Source organism: Felis catus, chromosome D2, assembly GCF_018350175.1.
Source record: "Felis catus isolate Fca126 chromosome D2, F.catus_Fca126_mat1.0, whole genome shotgun sequence".
Lineage (NCBI taxonomy): Eukaryota > Metazoa > Chordata > Mammalia > Carnivora > Felidae > Felis > Felis catus.
In genome coordinates this window covers 15,370,299-15,382,667 of record NC_058378.1, presented here as the reverse complement: position 1 = coordinate 15,382,667, position 12,369 = coordinate 15,370,299, and the positions used below count along the sequence as shown (strand labels likewise).

General features: G+C 45.3%; 1 protein-coding gene across 6 annotated transcripts in view; it reads right to left on the bottom strand.

The window, feature by feature from the left end:
- The window catches only part of PCNX2 (pecanex 2), a 299,548-nt gene that overhangs the window by 238,564 nt on the left and 48,615 nt on the right, over positions 1-12,369 (bottom strand). For all 6 annotated transcript variants that reach the window (XM_045039935.1, XM_023240399.2, XM_023240402.2 and 3 more), the window contains exon 9: positions 334-469. In XM_045039935.1, coding sequence (XP_044895870.1) covers positions 334-469 — 136 coding nt within the window. The remainder of the gene's footprint in view (positions 1-333; positions 470-12,369) is intronic.

Here is a 12,369-nt window from a genome sequence, read left to right as displayed (position 1 = left end):
AACTATGGTGAGAAAAAGGCATCCTAACCAAGTAAGCCCTTGTGGGGTCTGTGCATCCTGGCAACCAAAGATCAAGGTACATGAATTTCTAATGCACTTGGAAGAGCATTAAGGCAATGACAATTCTGTTAGCGTCAGCGAAGGATACCTGTTATTTAAATGGTTTTTTTTTCCACGTTCGCTCAATAGACTACCATGCAGTGATATACCCACAACCTAGCAATGTAAAATTCAGGACAAGACCCGACTAATTCCATTAGGTAATCTGACCACGAAACAGGTTTCAAGATCCCTGCTTCTGGAACATTCGCAAACAGGGAGGCTGGAACGTACCCGCGGGGTTTCCGATTGGGTCCTCCGAGCCACCATTAGCAACAGCTGTTGTTGAAGCGCACTGACCGCAGGGTCCCCAGAAGAAGGATCCTGACTCTCAGAAGTCGTGGTACTGGAGGAGCTGATCTGTATGTCTCTGAGGAGGGGCAAAAGAAAAGCTCTGGTCACCTGGAAGTGTGGAAGTCATCTGTTATTATACCCGAACATGAGGACACCAGGGGTCCCCAGGGCAGGTAGCCGATAAGCCTTTACAACCTTTACAGATTTGCACACGCAGTTCAGGGCTGGGATTTTGTATATGCAATGCTCTCTTCGGGCAGAAGGGCAATCATCTTGCACACATGCAAATTACTCAGGCTGTCCAGATCTGCCACGTGCCATGGGGTAGGTAGGTAGATGCCTGGTGTTCTAAGAGATGCCAACCTTAATTTTCTACGTATCCGATGGATGGGCAGGGGGTAGCAATAGTTTCTGCGTTCATATTTTGTGAAAACAGTAAGTGGCGGTCTGGATAACTCCAAAGACAGCAATCAGGAAGGAAGACGGACAACCTGCCGTCTCTGCTACCTCCTCCAACCCCTAACACGCTCCGCATCCCCTCGCCTCCCACCCCCACCCAGAGCAAAGAAAGTGCGCGTCAGGTGCAAGAAATGCCTCCGTAATTGGAAAAGAGGACACTACTAGAATAGCTATAATCTACATTAAAGAGTCTTATCGTCTTTAATCACGTATGGGTTGACAAGACATAAATTTAAAGAAGTCTTTCGTAAATCCCAAGCCTGGCATCTTTCCTTTGGCTCAGAAAGCACAAACTGGGACGTATTTTTCCATCTGCTTTTCTAGCAGGGTGCCGAAAACTGAGAGGACAATGCTGACTGCCCACCCCACAGCCATTTCTGACGGAATTCCTGCTAACAGAGCTCCATTTATTCACTCATCCAAGACCATGGCTTCAGAAGAGAGACCGGGTCTCTCCCTAGCCCCAGGGGTAATACGCCGATCACTGAAACCCCATTCACCCCAGTCAGTGCCTTGCTTTGGGAAGGAAGAAGGAAGAACACATTCTATTTTTATACATATACTTTTTTTTAAGTTTTTAAATTTATTAATTATTTTGAGAGAGAGATAAGGTGAAAGTACACAGGAAGGGCAGAGACAGGGAGAGAGAGAGAGAGAGAGAGAATCCCCAAGTAGGCTCTGCCCTGACAGGGGGGCGATGTGGGGCAAACTCATAAACTGTGAGATCGTGACCTGAGCCGAAATCACAAGACAGACGCTTAACCGACTGGGCCACCCAGGCGCCCCAAGAACATATTCTCGGAGGCTACCGTGGAGCAAAGGGGACACTGCTGAGGGTATCAGGGAACTCGGCACAAGTTTCTCTACTTCTTAAAAGGTAACAAGAAAACTTCGGGGCTGCAGCAGCCAAAGCGTCATCACAGGGGATGAGCCTGAGGACAGCAAAGCTGAGAGACGGAAAGAAACTCGTTTCCCGATGATGACATCGAATCACTGCACTGACCAAACCTGCACTGATCAGGACTTTGGACTTCCTGTCTAATCCACTGTGATTTGGGGTCTTATGGAACTTGCGGCCCAAACTGCCTCAAGAATGCAGACGCTGCACTAACGTGATGCCTTTCAGATTTCTAGCCTCACATTTCATTATAAACTCTCTGGCGAGTTCGTGGGCCCTTCTTTTCCCTTAGTAGTCCCTACTACTGCATTCATAAACACATAAATACTTATTCTATCGGAACAGCATTTAAAAGAGTTCCACCAAGGGCGCCTGGGTGGCTCAGTCGGTTAAGTGTCTGACTCTTGATTTCAGCTCAGGTCATGATCTCATGGTTCGTGAGTTCGAGACAGCTGACAGCGTGGAGCCTGCTTGGGATTCTCTCCCTCTCTCTCTGCTTCTCTCCTGTTCATGCTCTCTCTCTCTCTCTCTCTCTCTCTCTCTCTCTCTCTCAAAATAAAGAACCTTAAAAATATTTTAAAAATAAATAAAATAGTTCCACTGTACATACATACACGCACATCTCTCTACATTTTCAGACATCATTTATGACTACTTGATGGTGCATTCAGTAGAGGCACTCTGATAAAGAACCATTCAGGAAACGCCGTATGTTAAAGCCAGGAGTGAAGGAGCAAAGCGCGAAGTACATGGAGCTTCAAACTTAAAAATCCTATCCTTCCGTTATTTGGATGACTGTTGCACACACTGTGCTTGTGCTTCCTGTCTGGGGTAGTGGTGTAACATCTTTTAACTAACAGAAAAAAGAAAAAAAGCAGTTAGATTTATAAAGGCAACGTGCACTCAGACTTTCTTGCTTCGTACAGAAACCACCGCGTCCTGTAATCGTGTTGTTGCATAGCCGAACACAACAGGATCGAGAGTGCCTCGCTCGTACAAATTTGGGGAAATCGAAATCTCAGCAAATGCCAGGAGACTCTGGCAAGTGCCAGAACTTCACAAAAATCAAAAGATTAATCTGGTTGCGCTGTCAATAATGTAAGTGATGACTGTAAACAGGCAGGAGCCAGATGGACACGTGTGCTTCTTTGAGAAAATCTTAGAAAGTGAATAGCGCCCTCTATTGCCAACTGAAATGAACTAAGGACTGGCTGTTAGAGCCAGCCTCCCGTTGCTGCTGCTTCGTGCCAGGAAACATGATACAAAGGAAGGGTCAACACACCTCAGCTTAATATCTGCAGATTACTTAGCATGTTTCCAGCAGTAAAGTAATAATAACAACAAATAACATTATTTTTTTTTTATTGAAGCCATTTGAAAATCTCATGTTAAAATCTAGGGTTTGGTTTTCTTTTCAAAAATCTTTTGGATAAGTTCTAGAATTAAGCGGAACGAGGCTTGGATTATTGCTCTACTAATCACTATCTGTGACTACAAGCCTTTGTCGTCCTATCTCCAATCCTCACCTAGAAAATAGGGAAGATATCTCCTGCACAGGGGTTGTGAGAATCAAATCAGGCTAGATATGTAAACCACTAAATGGTGTCTCCCACGTATTAGACACTTAACCATACCTTACTTATTTCCTTCTATGGATATGGGACCCGACTTTGTTTATTCTCATATGAAACAGCAACATGACCCCTATGCATTTCATACAAATAACATTACCTCCAATTGTTTCTGTTAGCATGAATGGGGGAAGAGTGTCTTGCCCTCAACTCACACTCAATCCTCTTTATTTTATAAAAAAAACAGACTCCAACAGCTTATTAAGTTCCCTCTTCATTAACTTCTTTCATAAAAGTTGAGTATTCTAAACAAAGCATGATGATATTAAAAAAGATCCTTGTCCTAGCTTTATGACCGGTGTGGCCTCACCAGAAAACCTGTATCACACGTGTATACGGGCTTCCGATCTGGCCAGGAAGAGATGATTAAATGTTACAGTCGGCACTGTTCAACTGGAAGAGATTTCTCCCCTTGCTTAAATGTTGTTCTCTGGGGTCCTGATGTTGTAGTCATTATGGATGTTCACCAGCTTCCCAATCAAGAACCAAAGAGGCTGTGATGTCACAAAAATCACGGAGTGGACAGAAGTCTCCCTACCAGTCCTTAAAGAACGCCTGCTTACCTTCTGCTTCTCAGACTTATTCTTCTACTCTTCTCAGACCATCCACTGCTTTTTGGCCCTTGTTTAACTGTGCACCATGGGCTCTGCAATCATCTAAAACGTCTGTTTTCCTAACTTAAGGGCGGAGATTTCCCCTCACGTGAATAAACATAATGTGAAAAAAAAAAAGGCTGAGTTTTAAGAGATATTTCCTTCCCTGAAACAGCAATATTCCAAACCTGTAATAAAACTACACTGTGAACTATCAGAGGACAATACGTGCAGGTCTGGTCTTGATCACCTTCTCTCTGGTTAATCACTGGCACATTAGTTTGGTTCAGGTGATGGAGTCGCTGAATTGACTTAAATTAGATTGGGCTCAGGACAATAACAGAAAGAGTGGCTGGTGACAGAAACTACCAAAGAAGCAGCCTCTAGGAGGATATAAAGGTGGACCAGGGGCTAGGTGCTAGTCTGGGCCAGAATGGTGACTCTTGTACGGGCAGAGCTGAGTCTCAGATTGATGGGGACAACATTCCACCATATTGTACTCCCCGGCCTTCATTCATTTAGACTCTGCAAGCAACAAATAATGAAAATACATGTGCTTCTTCTACATTTTCCCATCACCGTGGAAAAAAAGAATTCCTGAAATTCTTCGTCTTCCCCGGATCTCAAAATTATGGCCCACCATCTAGAGAAAGAGGACCCTTCTCTCTGCCGGTCCTTCTTGTTCTTCAGACCTCCCCACCGGGGGACACATGGGAACAAGTCACCCAGAGGGGCAGCCTGAAAATGGAACTCACAGCCAAGCAACGTGCTTGGTATGTAGGATAATTAAATAAAGCAGCCTTGTTTTAAAAACGATAACCTTGGGGTGCCTGGGTGGCGCAGTCGGTTAAGCGTCCGACTTCAGCCAGGTCACGATCTCGCGGTCCGTGAGTTCGAGCCCCACGTCGGGCTCTGGGCTGATGGCTCGGAGCCTGGAGCCTGTTTCTGATTCTGTGTCTCCCTCTCTCTCTGCCCCTCCCCCGTTCATGCTCTGTCTCTCTCTGTCCCAAAAATAAAATAAACGTTGAAAAAAAAAATTAAAAAAAAAAAAACCGATAACCTTTATTTGGAACTTTACTGGGGATTCTAGATTGAGAGTCTGCAAATAGCTCTCACAGGACAGTAAAATCCATCTGTGCACGTGAGCAAAAGGAGGGAGACAGGGCCTCAGGCACGGCGTCTACTGCCACCGTGTGGCAGTTGGGGCTATGGCCACCAAAACAGTGTGGCAGGCCTTCCCAAGGAGTCAGAGAAGGTGCCTCGGAACAGAAGTCTCTAGAATCAACCTCCTAACCCTTCCATCTTTATGACTCTGTGCCTGGATGAAACTTCATGTCTCTGTCAAGTGTCCAGAAAAGCGAAACAAGGACCAGAGTGGAAGGATCAGAGATAAGAACTAAAAGAACAGAAGACGGAGGGACAGAAATTTGGAAATGGCAGAAACTCTTCAAAGAGTTTGAAACTCTGGATGCTTCTGTGCTTCCTCCAGATCACTTCCACCTCTATGTGATCAAAGGCACCTAGATCCCCCCAAAGTTTGTTTGTTTTATTTAAAGCAGTACACACATAACTCTCCACTATACAAGTCAACATAGTAATGCAGCTATATGCAAACTCTCAAAGATTTATAGTTAGAATTGACATTTTCAACTTGTGCTTGAATGGAACATAGCACTGAGCATATCCAACATTGGGGGAATTCACATTTTTCTCCACGTTTTGAAGACCTAGTTGACTAACTTCAATGCCTGATACTCCAGCTCAGCTTTTCCAAACCAGGGATCAATATTTCTTCTGACTAATGTTAAACAGAGGGTTCTAAAAGAGATAATTCTTTTGTGCAACTTTCTGCTCCTTGCCTTCTTTGGGAACCAGGTACATTCATTGTGGCTTGAAAGGGCTTTCCTCAGAATTGATCCCAATGAGTAAGGGAAGTTTTACTGAGGTAAGGGTCAGAAGGGCTGGTAATATCAACAGAAAAGAGTTCTGAAGAAGCAAGAAAGACTAAGCACAGGGCTTTGACCCACCTTTGAAGCAAAGTACTCACTGGGTTTAGAGATTCAGCAGCATCCAAAAATACACCTAGTTTATAAACACTACCATATCTGCTTTGATATGTACTACAATGATTCATAAGCAAATAAAAGCCAGATATAAGTGAATCCAGATAAATCAGCACACTATTACCCAAACTACTCTACTCTTTCAATTAAAAACAAGTTGAAGTACAAAAAGGCCCCCGGGGACACCTGGGTGGCTCAGTGCGTTAAGTGTCTGACTTCGGCTTAGGTCATGATCTCATGGTTTGTGAGTTCGAGCCCCGCATCAGGCTCTGTGCTCCAGCCCTGGGCCTGGAGCCTGCTTCGGATTCTGTGTCTCCCTCTCTCTCTGCCCCTCCCCCACTCATGCTCGGTCTCTGTCTCAAAAATAAACATTAAAAAATTTTTTTCTTAAATAAAAAAAAATCCCCCAATAAAAATCCTATAAACTAGTATGCTCTAGAATGAGTCTTCCATTCAGTGGACTACTATGCCTACTTTTTGAGAAACAGAGACTCAAAATGAAAGAAAATACTATGTCTTTCCATCAGATTTCACTGGACACCGGACAATATGCATTTTGCATGCATTTTCATCCGACTGCTTCTGACACTAGAAAAGCTAGATTAATACTGAAACACGGTGGTAGATCTTTCACAGAAGAAAGCTCTGCTATGTTACTTGGAAGAATTTATACACAAAAGAAATGTAAATCTTTGCTGAACAAAGAAAAGAACCTATCAAGCTTTACTTGGAAGATCTACAGAGGAAATTTAAAAAGTTCAGTCTGCAATGAACCTTTTAGACACAAGACACACTTCAACTTCCTAAGCAGAGAGCCTACATCAACTTTGATTGTCTGGGCAGACTCGTAACTACATCTTTCTAGATAGATTAGCTCATTTTAGGCTCTGAGCTACTGAATCAATCCTAGGTGCTGGGTAATGAATTTGTCCTCTGAAAGTTTTTTAAGTAGCAATTCTAAATGCTGAAATTCAAGCCAGAGTTCCCTCATCCTAGTGTCTGGGGAGAGCAGGCTATGTTAGAGAGTGTTACCAAAGGTACCTGCTTTACGGACAGCTATTGTACAACCGGAAAACGCTGCTTACATTTCTTTGGCAGTTAATGAGAAACGCGCTGGTTCCCACAATGACAGTGGGGCCAAGGAGGGAAATTTGTTTCCTCTCCTGGTTTCCTCCAGGAATCCCCCAAAGAGACATGGAAATTACACCCCAAACAATTCCCTATTCATGCTTGGGAGTCGGGATATAAAACTGTCACGTGGCAACTGGACTTAACAATGGCAGAGACGAATGGCTTTCTTGCCAATAATAAGGATCCATGGTTTAATGGCCTAGTTGGAGGCAATCCCAGCCACTGAAGTTGCCTTACAGGGAAAAAGCTGCTTTTCCAATATCTTCCAGGGCTGAATGGCTTAGCAACAGTCCTAACTAGGAATCCTTCCAAGTTCAAAACCAAAGTTTATATTTACTGTAGTGAGAACTCAACATTTAATGGCATTAAAAGCCAAGGATACAATATTAAAGTACCTATTCTAAAATTACCACAGAGGCCAAGATGTTGGAACTCAACAGGTTGACAGAGAGCATGCAAAGTACTTAGCCGCCTTAAAAATCTCATAAAGTAATTCATAAAAGCACTGGAGGGAAGGCCTCCACCCAGGTAAAGTCAGGATGCTTTGCCCTATCAGGCCACGGTGAAGTTTAGCCCCTGGCCCCACTGCTTCTGTTTGCAGATAATAACAATACCCTTGTGGCAGGTACTGTCCTAAGTGCTATATATGCCTGTTATGTTTAACTTTTAAAGCCACCTGGTGAATTAATTACCATATCATTTCTATTTATGGATTAGTAAATGGACACTTAAGATGGTTAAGCAAGTTGTTCAATGTCAACCAAAAAGTCCATGTGAGTGTTGGAACTGAAGCCTGGATCAGCCTAAGACTGACACTCGTGCGCAGGCTACTCAGTGCTAAACCCGATGCCCCATTACAGCCCCATCCATGCGGACACAGAGAACTATGTAGTCGTGAATGGGTAGAACACAAGACAGGAAAATCTAATGTCAGCCGCAATCTCTGATTTCTGTGTCCAGCGGTTTGAATAGTCATTCTGCAGGGTTGCATTTTATTTATTTATTTGTTTGTTTGTTTGTTTGTTTTTAGTTTCCGTTTGGGGGCTTTTTTGGGTCCATTTCCCCACTTACGAGAAGGAAAAGGTAATCAAATCTGTAATCAAATGACCAGGCAAACTGCTAGGGTTTCCAGCTCTTTCACTCCAAGCGCCACAGAGTGAGGGAGTTTGTGCTGATGTTGTCTTGATGATCCCACGTTCACCGGATTGCTCCTGTCTACAAATAGGTCGAATTGCTCCTACTGCTACAGGTAGAACACAGTGCGAACTCCTCGACCAGGCTTCACGGCCCCCGTGACCTGACTCCGCTTCTCCTATTCAGCTTGTCACCTCCTCTCGCTGAATGCCCAGCTGGTCTGAGCACTGTCCGAACTCCAGCTGGGCTCTCTGTGTCACTTCCAATGATCCGACTTGACTCAATTCAGAATTTACTTAACATCTATCTACAGAGGGCTAAGTGAGGGCTCTAAAGGCACTGGTTGGAGGCACTTTTCTCTAGACAAGTACAGTCTCGGGGGGACGGGAGTCCTACACAAGTAAATGAGGTACCAGGGAGAATGTGATAAGCCCCCCTCTGACATGGAGCAGCGGATTCGTTTGTACAGTAGGGATTGATAAGATAAAGAAGTACAGAGAGGCAGATGGCAATTTGTGCTTTGAGAGGTGATTATTCCAAAGGGTAGGACTGAATGGAGGAGGGCAATTGAGGTAAAGAAGGACAGACACTTAGAGAGGAAGGGCTGAAGGTTGGCCAGCGTGGGCTTCGCAGAGAGGAGGGATGAGGGGCAGGGCTGTGCAGGGGTGCCGGGGAGCAGGCTCAGTGCACACCTGCCCGGGCGGTGGGGACCACGTAAGGGCATCTCTGTAAGGCGTGTGTTTGCAGGCAGGGCTGCTCCACAGGAAGTCTCGGGGCGTGGGGTGAAGGCCCGGGCTTCAGAGCAGGACTGGACAACCAGTAGTCCACAGGCCACAGTAACCACACACGTGTCATCTGTAGCCTGTGGTATTTCAAACCAATTCAAACTGGCGACATTAAACAAAAAAGAACGTTACAAATAAATGTGGATTTTTAGCTCCTTGTGGAAAGTACCGGAAAATCCAGTCGGGCCGGGCTTACTGAGTTGGCCTAAGTAGATAAATGCCCTCCAGTGGCCTGTGGGAGCCGCCACTCCTAACATGTGACACTGGCCTGCTTCCCCCGTCTACACTACCTGCCTGGGAGCCATGGGGCTCTGAGTCTGTGGCCCCTGTTGAGGCAGAGGACCAGGGACGAAGACCCAAGTGTCCTGAGCCCACTTGCTAGCCACTGAAGGTTGAGCATGTTTCTCAGTCTTATTTCCTTTTCTGTGAAATGGAGCAAATCTCACATGTCATGTTGACAATTGGACAACTGATGACTTAGCAGAGTGCTTCGCACACAATACATATTTAACAAGTGGTGGCAGCCATGACCAGAGTTATTACAGGGAAGTGATCCCTTTGGGGCCTGGAACTGCCATCATGTTGCTTCCCACAGAAAGCCTGCAGGTGTGTTGGAACACAGGTGCAAGGCGTTACCCGGCCCTTCCAAGTTTGCAAAATCCTGACCTGCTGGTCTTGTACTTGATCAGCTGCCTTCTGCTCTGGTATCATTCCTTTTTTTTTTTTTTTTCCAATTTTTTTTTAATGTTTTTGTAACTTATTTTTGAGACAGACGGGGAGGGGGGGTGAGAGCAGGGGAGGGACAGAGAAAGAGAGGACACAGAATCTGAAGCAGGCTCCAGGCTCTGAGCTGTCAGCACAAAGCCCGATGTGGGGCTCAACCCCGCAAACCATCTGTAAGATCACGACCTGAGCCAAAGTTGGACGCTCAACCGACTGAGCCACCCAGGCGCCCCTGCTCTGGTATCATTCTTTACATTAGAGACAGAAGACACTCGCCCTCGTGCACACCCCAACACACAGTAGTCCGTTAACGTAGGGACTAAAATATTTCAGTTGAACCTGCTTGCTTTTATCCTATTTACAGAAGTTTTCCCTTCATACCATCAATTCAAAGATACCCGAATCATCACTACATCACGAATTTCCATGAAAGCCAAGGCTTATTACGAACCCAAAGAAACGAGTCTCCCATGATGGATGGCATAGCTTCCACTGTCCCCAAGTCTGGGGAGGACTGTGAGACTGAATATCTAGCATAAGCCCGTCAGAGAGCAGTTTAAGTCCAGAAGATCACGGGACTCTGCATAGCACTCAGCCGTTTTTCCTGAGCATGAGTTGAACAGATGGCAGCCCCTTCTCCACTTTTCTAGAACAGCCGAGGGAGCCACTTCAATGCTATAATTTTGCTAAGTGAAGCGACTTGAGTTTTGTTCTCATGCATTAAACAGGAAGCACTGTACATCCCTTATGCCCAAACGGGCCATTGAATTGCCATAACACCCCGTAACAAAGTCCCTTCTGAACAACTAACTTATTTCAAAGCACAGGCAGTGTAGAGAACATGGATATTCTCAAGCAATGGTCTGTACATGTGAGAGCAAACGTGTATCCTATTCCATTTTATCTGTGAAGCACAAGAAGATATGCATGGCTATGTGCCATTCTTTCGTACAGCTCTTAAAACCAATTCACTGCCAAATTACTTTGGGGATAGGACAGGTGGTCAAAGACTTAGAACTTAGCATGGGAGGTGGTGGGCCAAGAGCTCTCCATTGGCATGTTTGCACACAAGAAATGTTAGTGATGACCGGGGAAATAATATAAAGCTTTTCTTGAAGGGGAACGCTGTTTTGACAAAACTTGATCATTATTCTCCTTAGAGAAGCTCAGTAATTAGTTTAATTGAATGACTTTTACCAGAAACAGAGAATCCTCGGGGGTCATCTGTTGATTTTTGCTGCCCCGCCTCCATCCACCCTGCTCCAAATTTACCTCTAAAGAGCCACCCCCAACCTTTCTCAGAGGGAACCTATGACTGCACCTCTATACATGATCGTAGAGCTAAGCCAAGTACTTGCCTTGGTGACTGGGCTCAGGGAACGTGGCCCAGTCAGGACCAAATCCGACTCAGTGAGACTCTTATATTGGGGTTTATGGGAGAGAAGCATGTTGTCCTTGCTGGACTCGAGTGAGAGAAGACATAAGGCCCGGGGCTACTACAGGCATCTTCTGACCACCAGAGTTCAGTATTTGAGAGGGGTGTCAAAACGCAGGAACAGGAGAGAGAGAAGGAGAAACCACACCCCTGAAGACGTCTGCAAGATGTCTCAGTTACATGACCCCAAATTCCCACAGTGAGGAGGCCTTTTGACTCGGATTCTCTCACGTGTAGCAGGAAGGGGGTCTAGCTGTTGTGTGTATCCAAAAAGGCAGTGCTCGGGAAGGACTGACCTGAGACTGTCCAAGGGCTTCTCGGGGGCACTCAGCACACACACATTCAGCAGCCCTAGCAACCACACCTGGCCGGAAGCTCTCTCGCTCCGAGTCAGTGCCCTGTGGCACACCGAAGCCTTGACAGCTCTGGAAATAGAGGGCAGGTTATACAATAAAGAGCTCTAGTCTGGAGGGGAAATGCAGGGGAGATGAAAGAAAGCAAGACTTGTGGGAAATTTAATAAAGAGAGGGCAATGAATGGGGAAAACTCGAGTTCGCGGGTGGCTCTGCAGGAGGCAAAACCTAAGGAGGAGGAGCCTACTGGAAACCTTGCAAGCATTCTCTCTGGTTCTTATTTGCACACTGTACATTTTTAACTTTTTCAGGCTCTGGATATGCAATCTTATTCTAACAGGCATTACCGGCAAAGGCAATCAAAGCCTTTACGGACTGGGAAAGTAAAGCACATTTGCCCAGGAAAATAAAAATAAGAAAGTCTGGTAGCTTTATTTTGGGATAAAATAAGGGGCTTGTAATTGTTTTAAATTTAGTTTAAAAACACTACAGCTTGCAACGGAGGACTGCAGAATAATGTGACAGCTTTCCACGCTGTGTTCTCGCAGAATTGAGTATTTGGTCTGAGGGACCTGCCATCTTAGATGCCTATGTCCATCAAGCCACTGTAACGAACGTCCTGGAGGTGGGGGCTGAGGTGAGTGCATCAAACCTCCCTCTTCTCCTGGGCCTCCATTTGCACGGGGACTTTGTGTGTCTTTTGGCTAGAGAAGAATTTCGTTTTCCAGGCTTTTTGGTTTTTTGGGTTTTTGTTGGGTTTTTTTTGTTTGT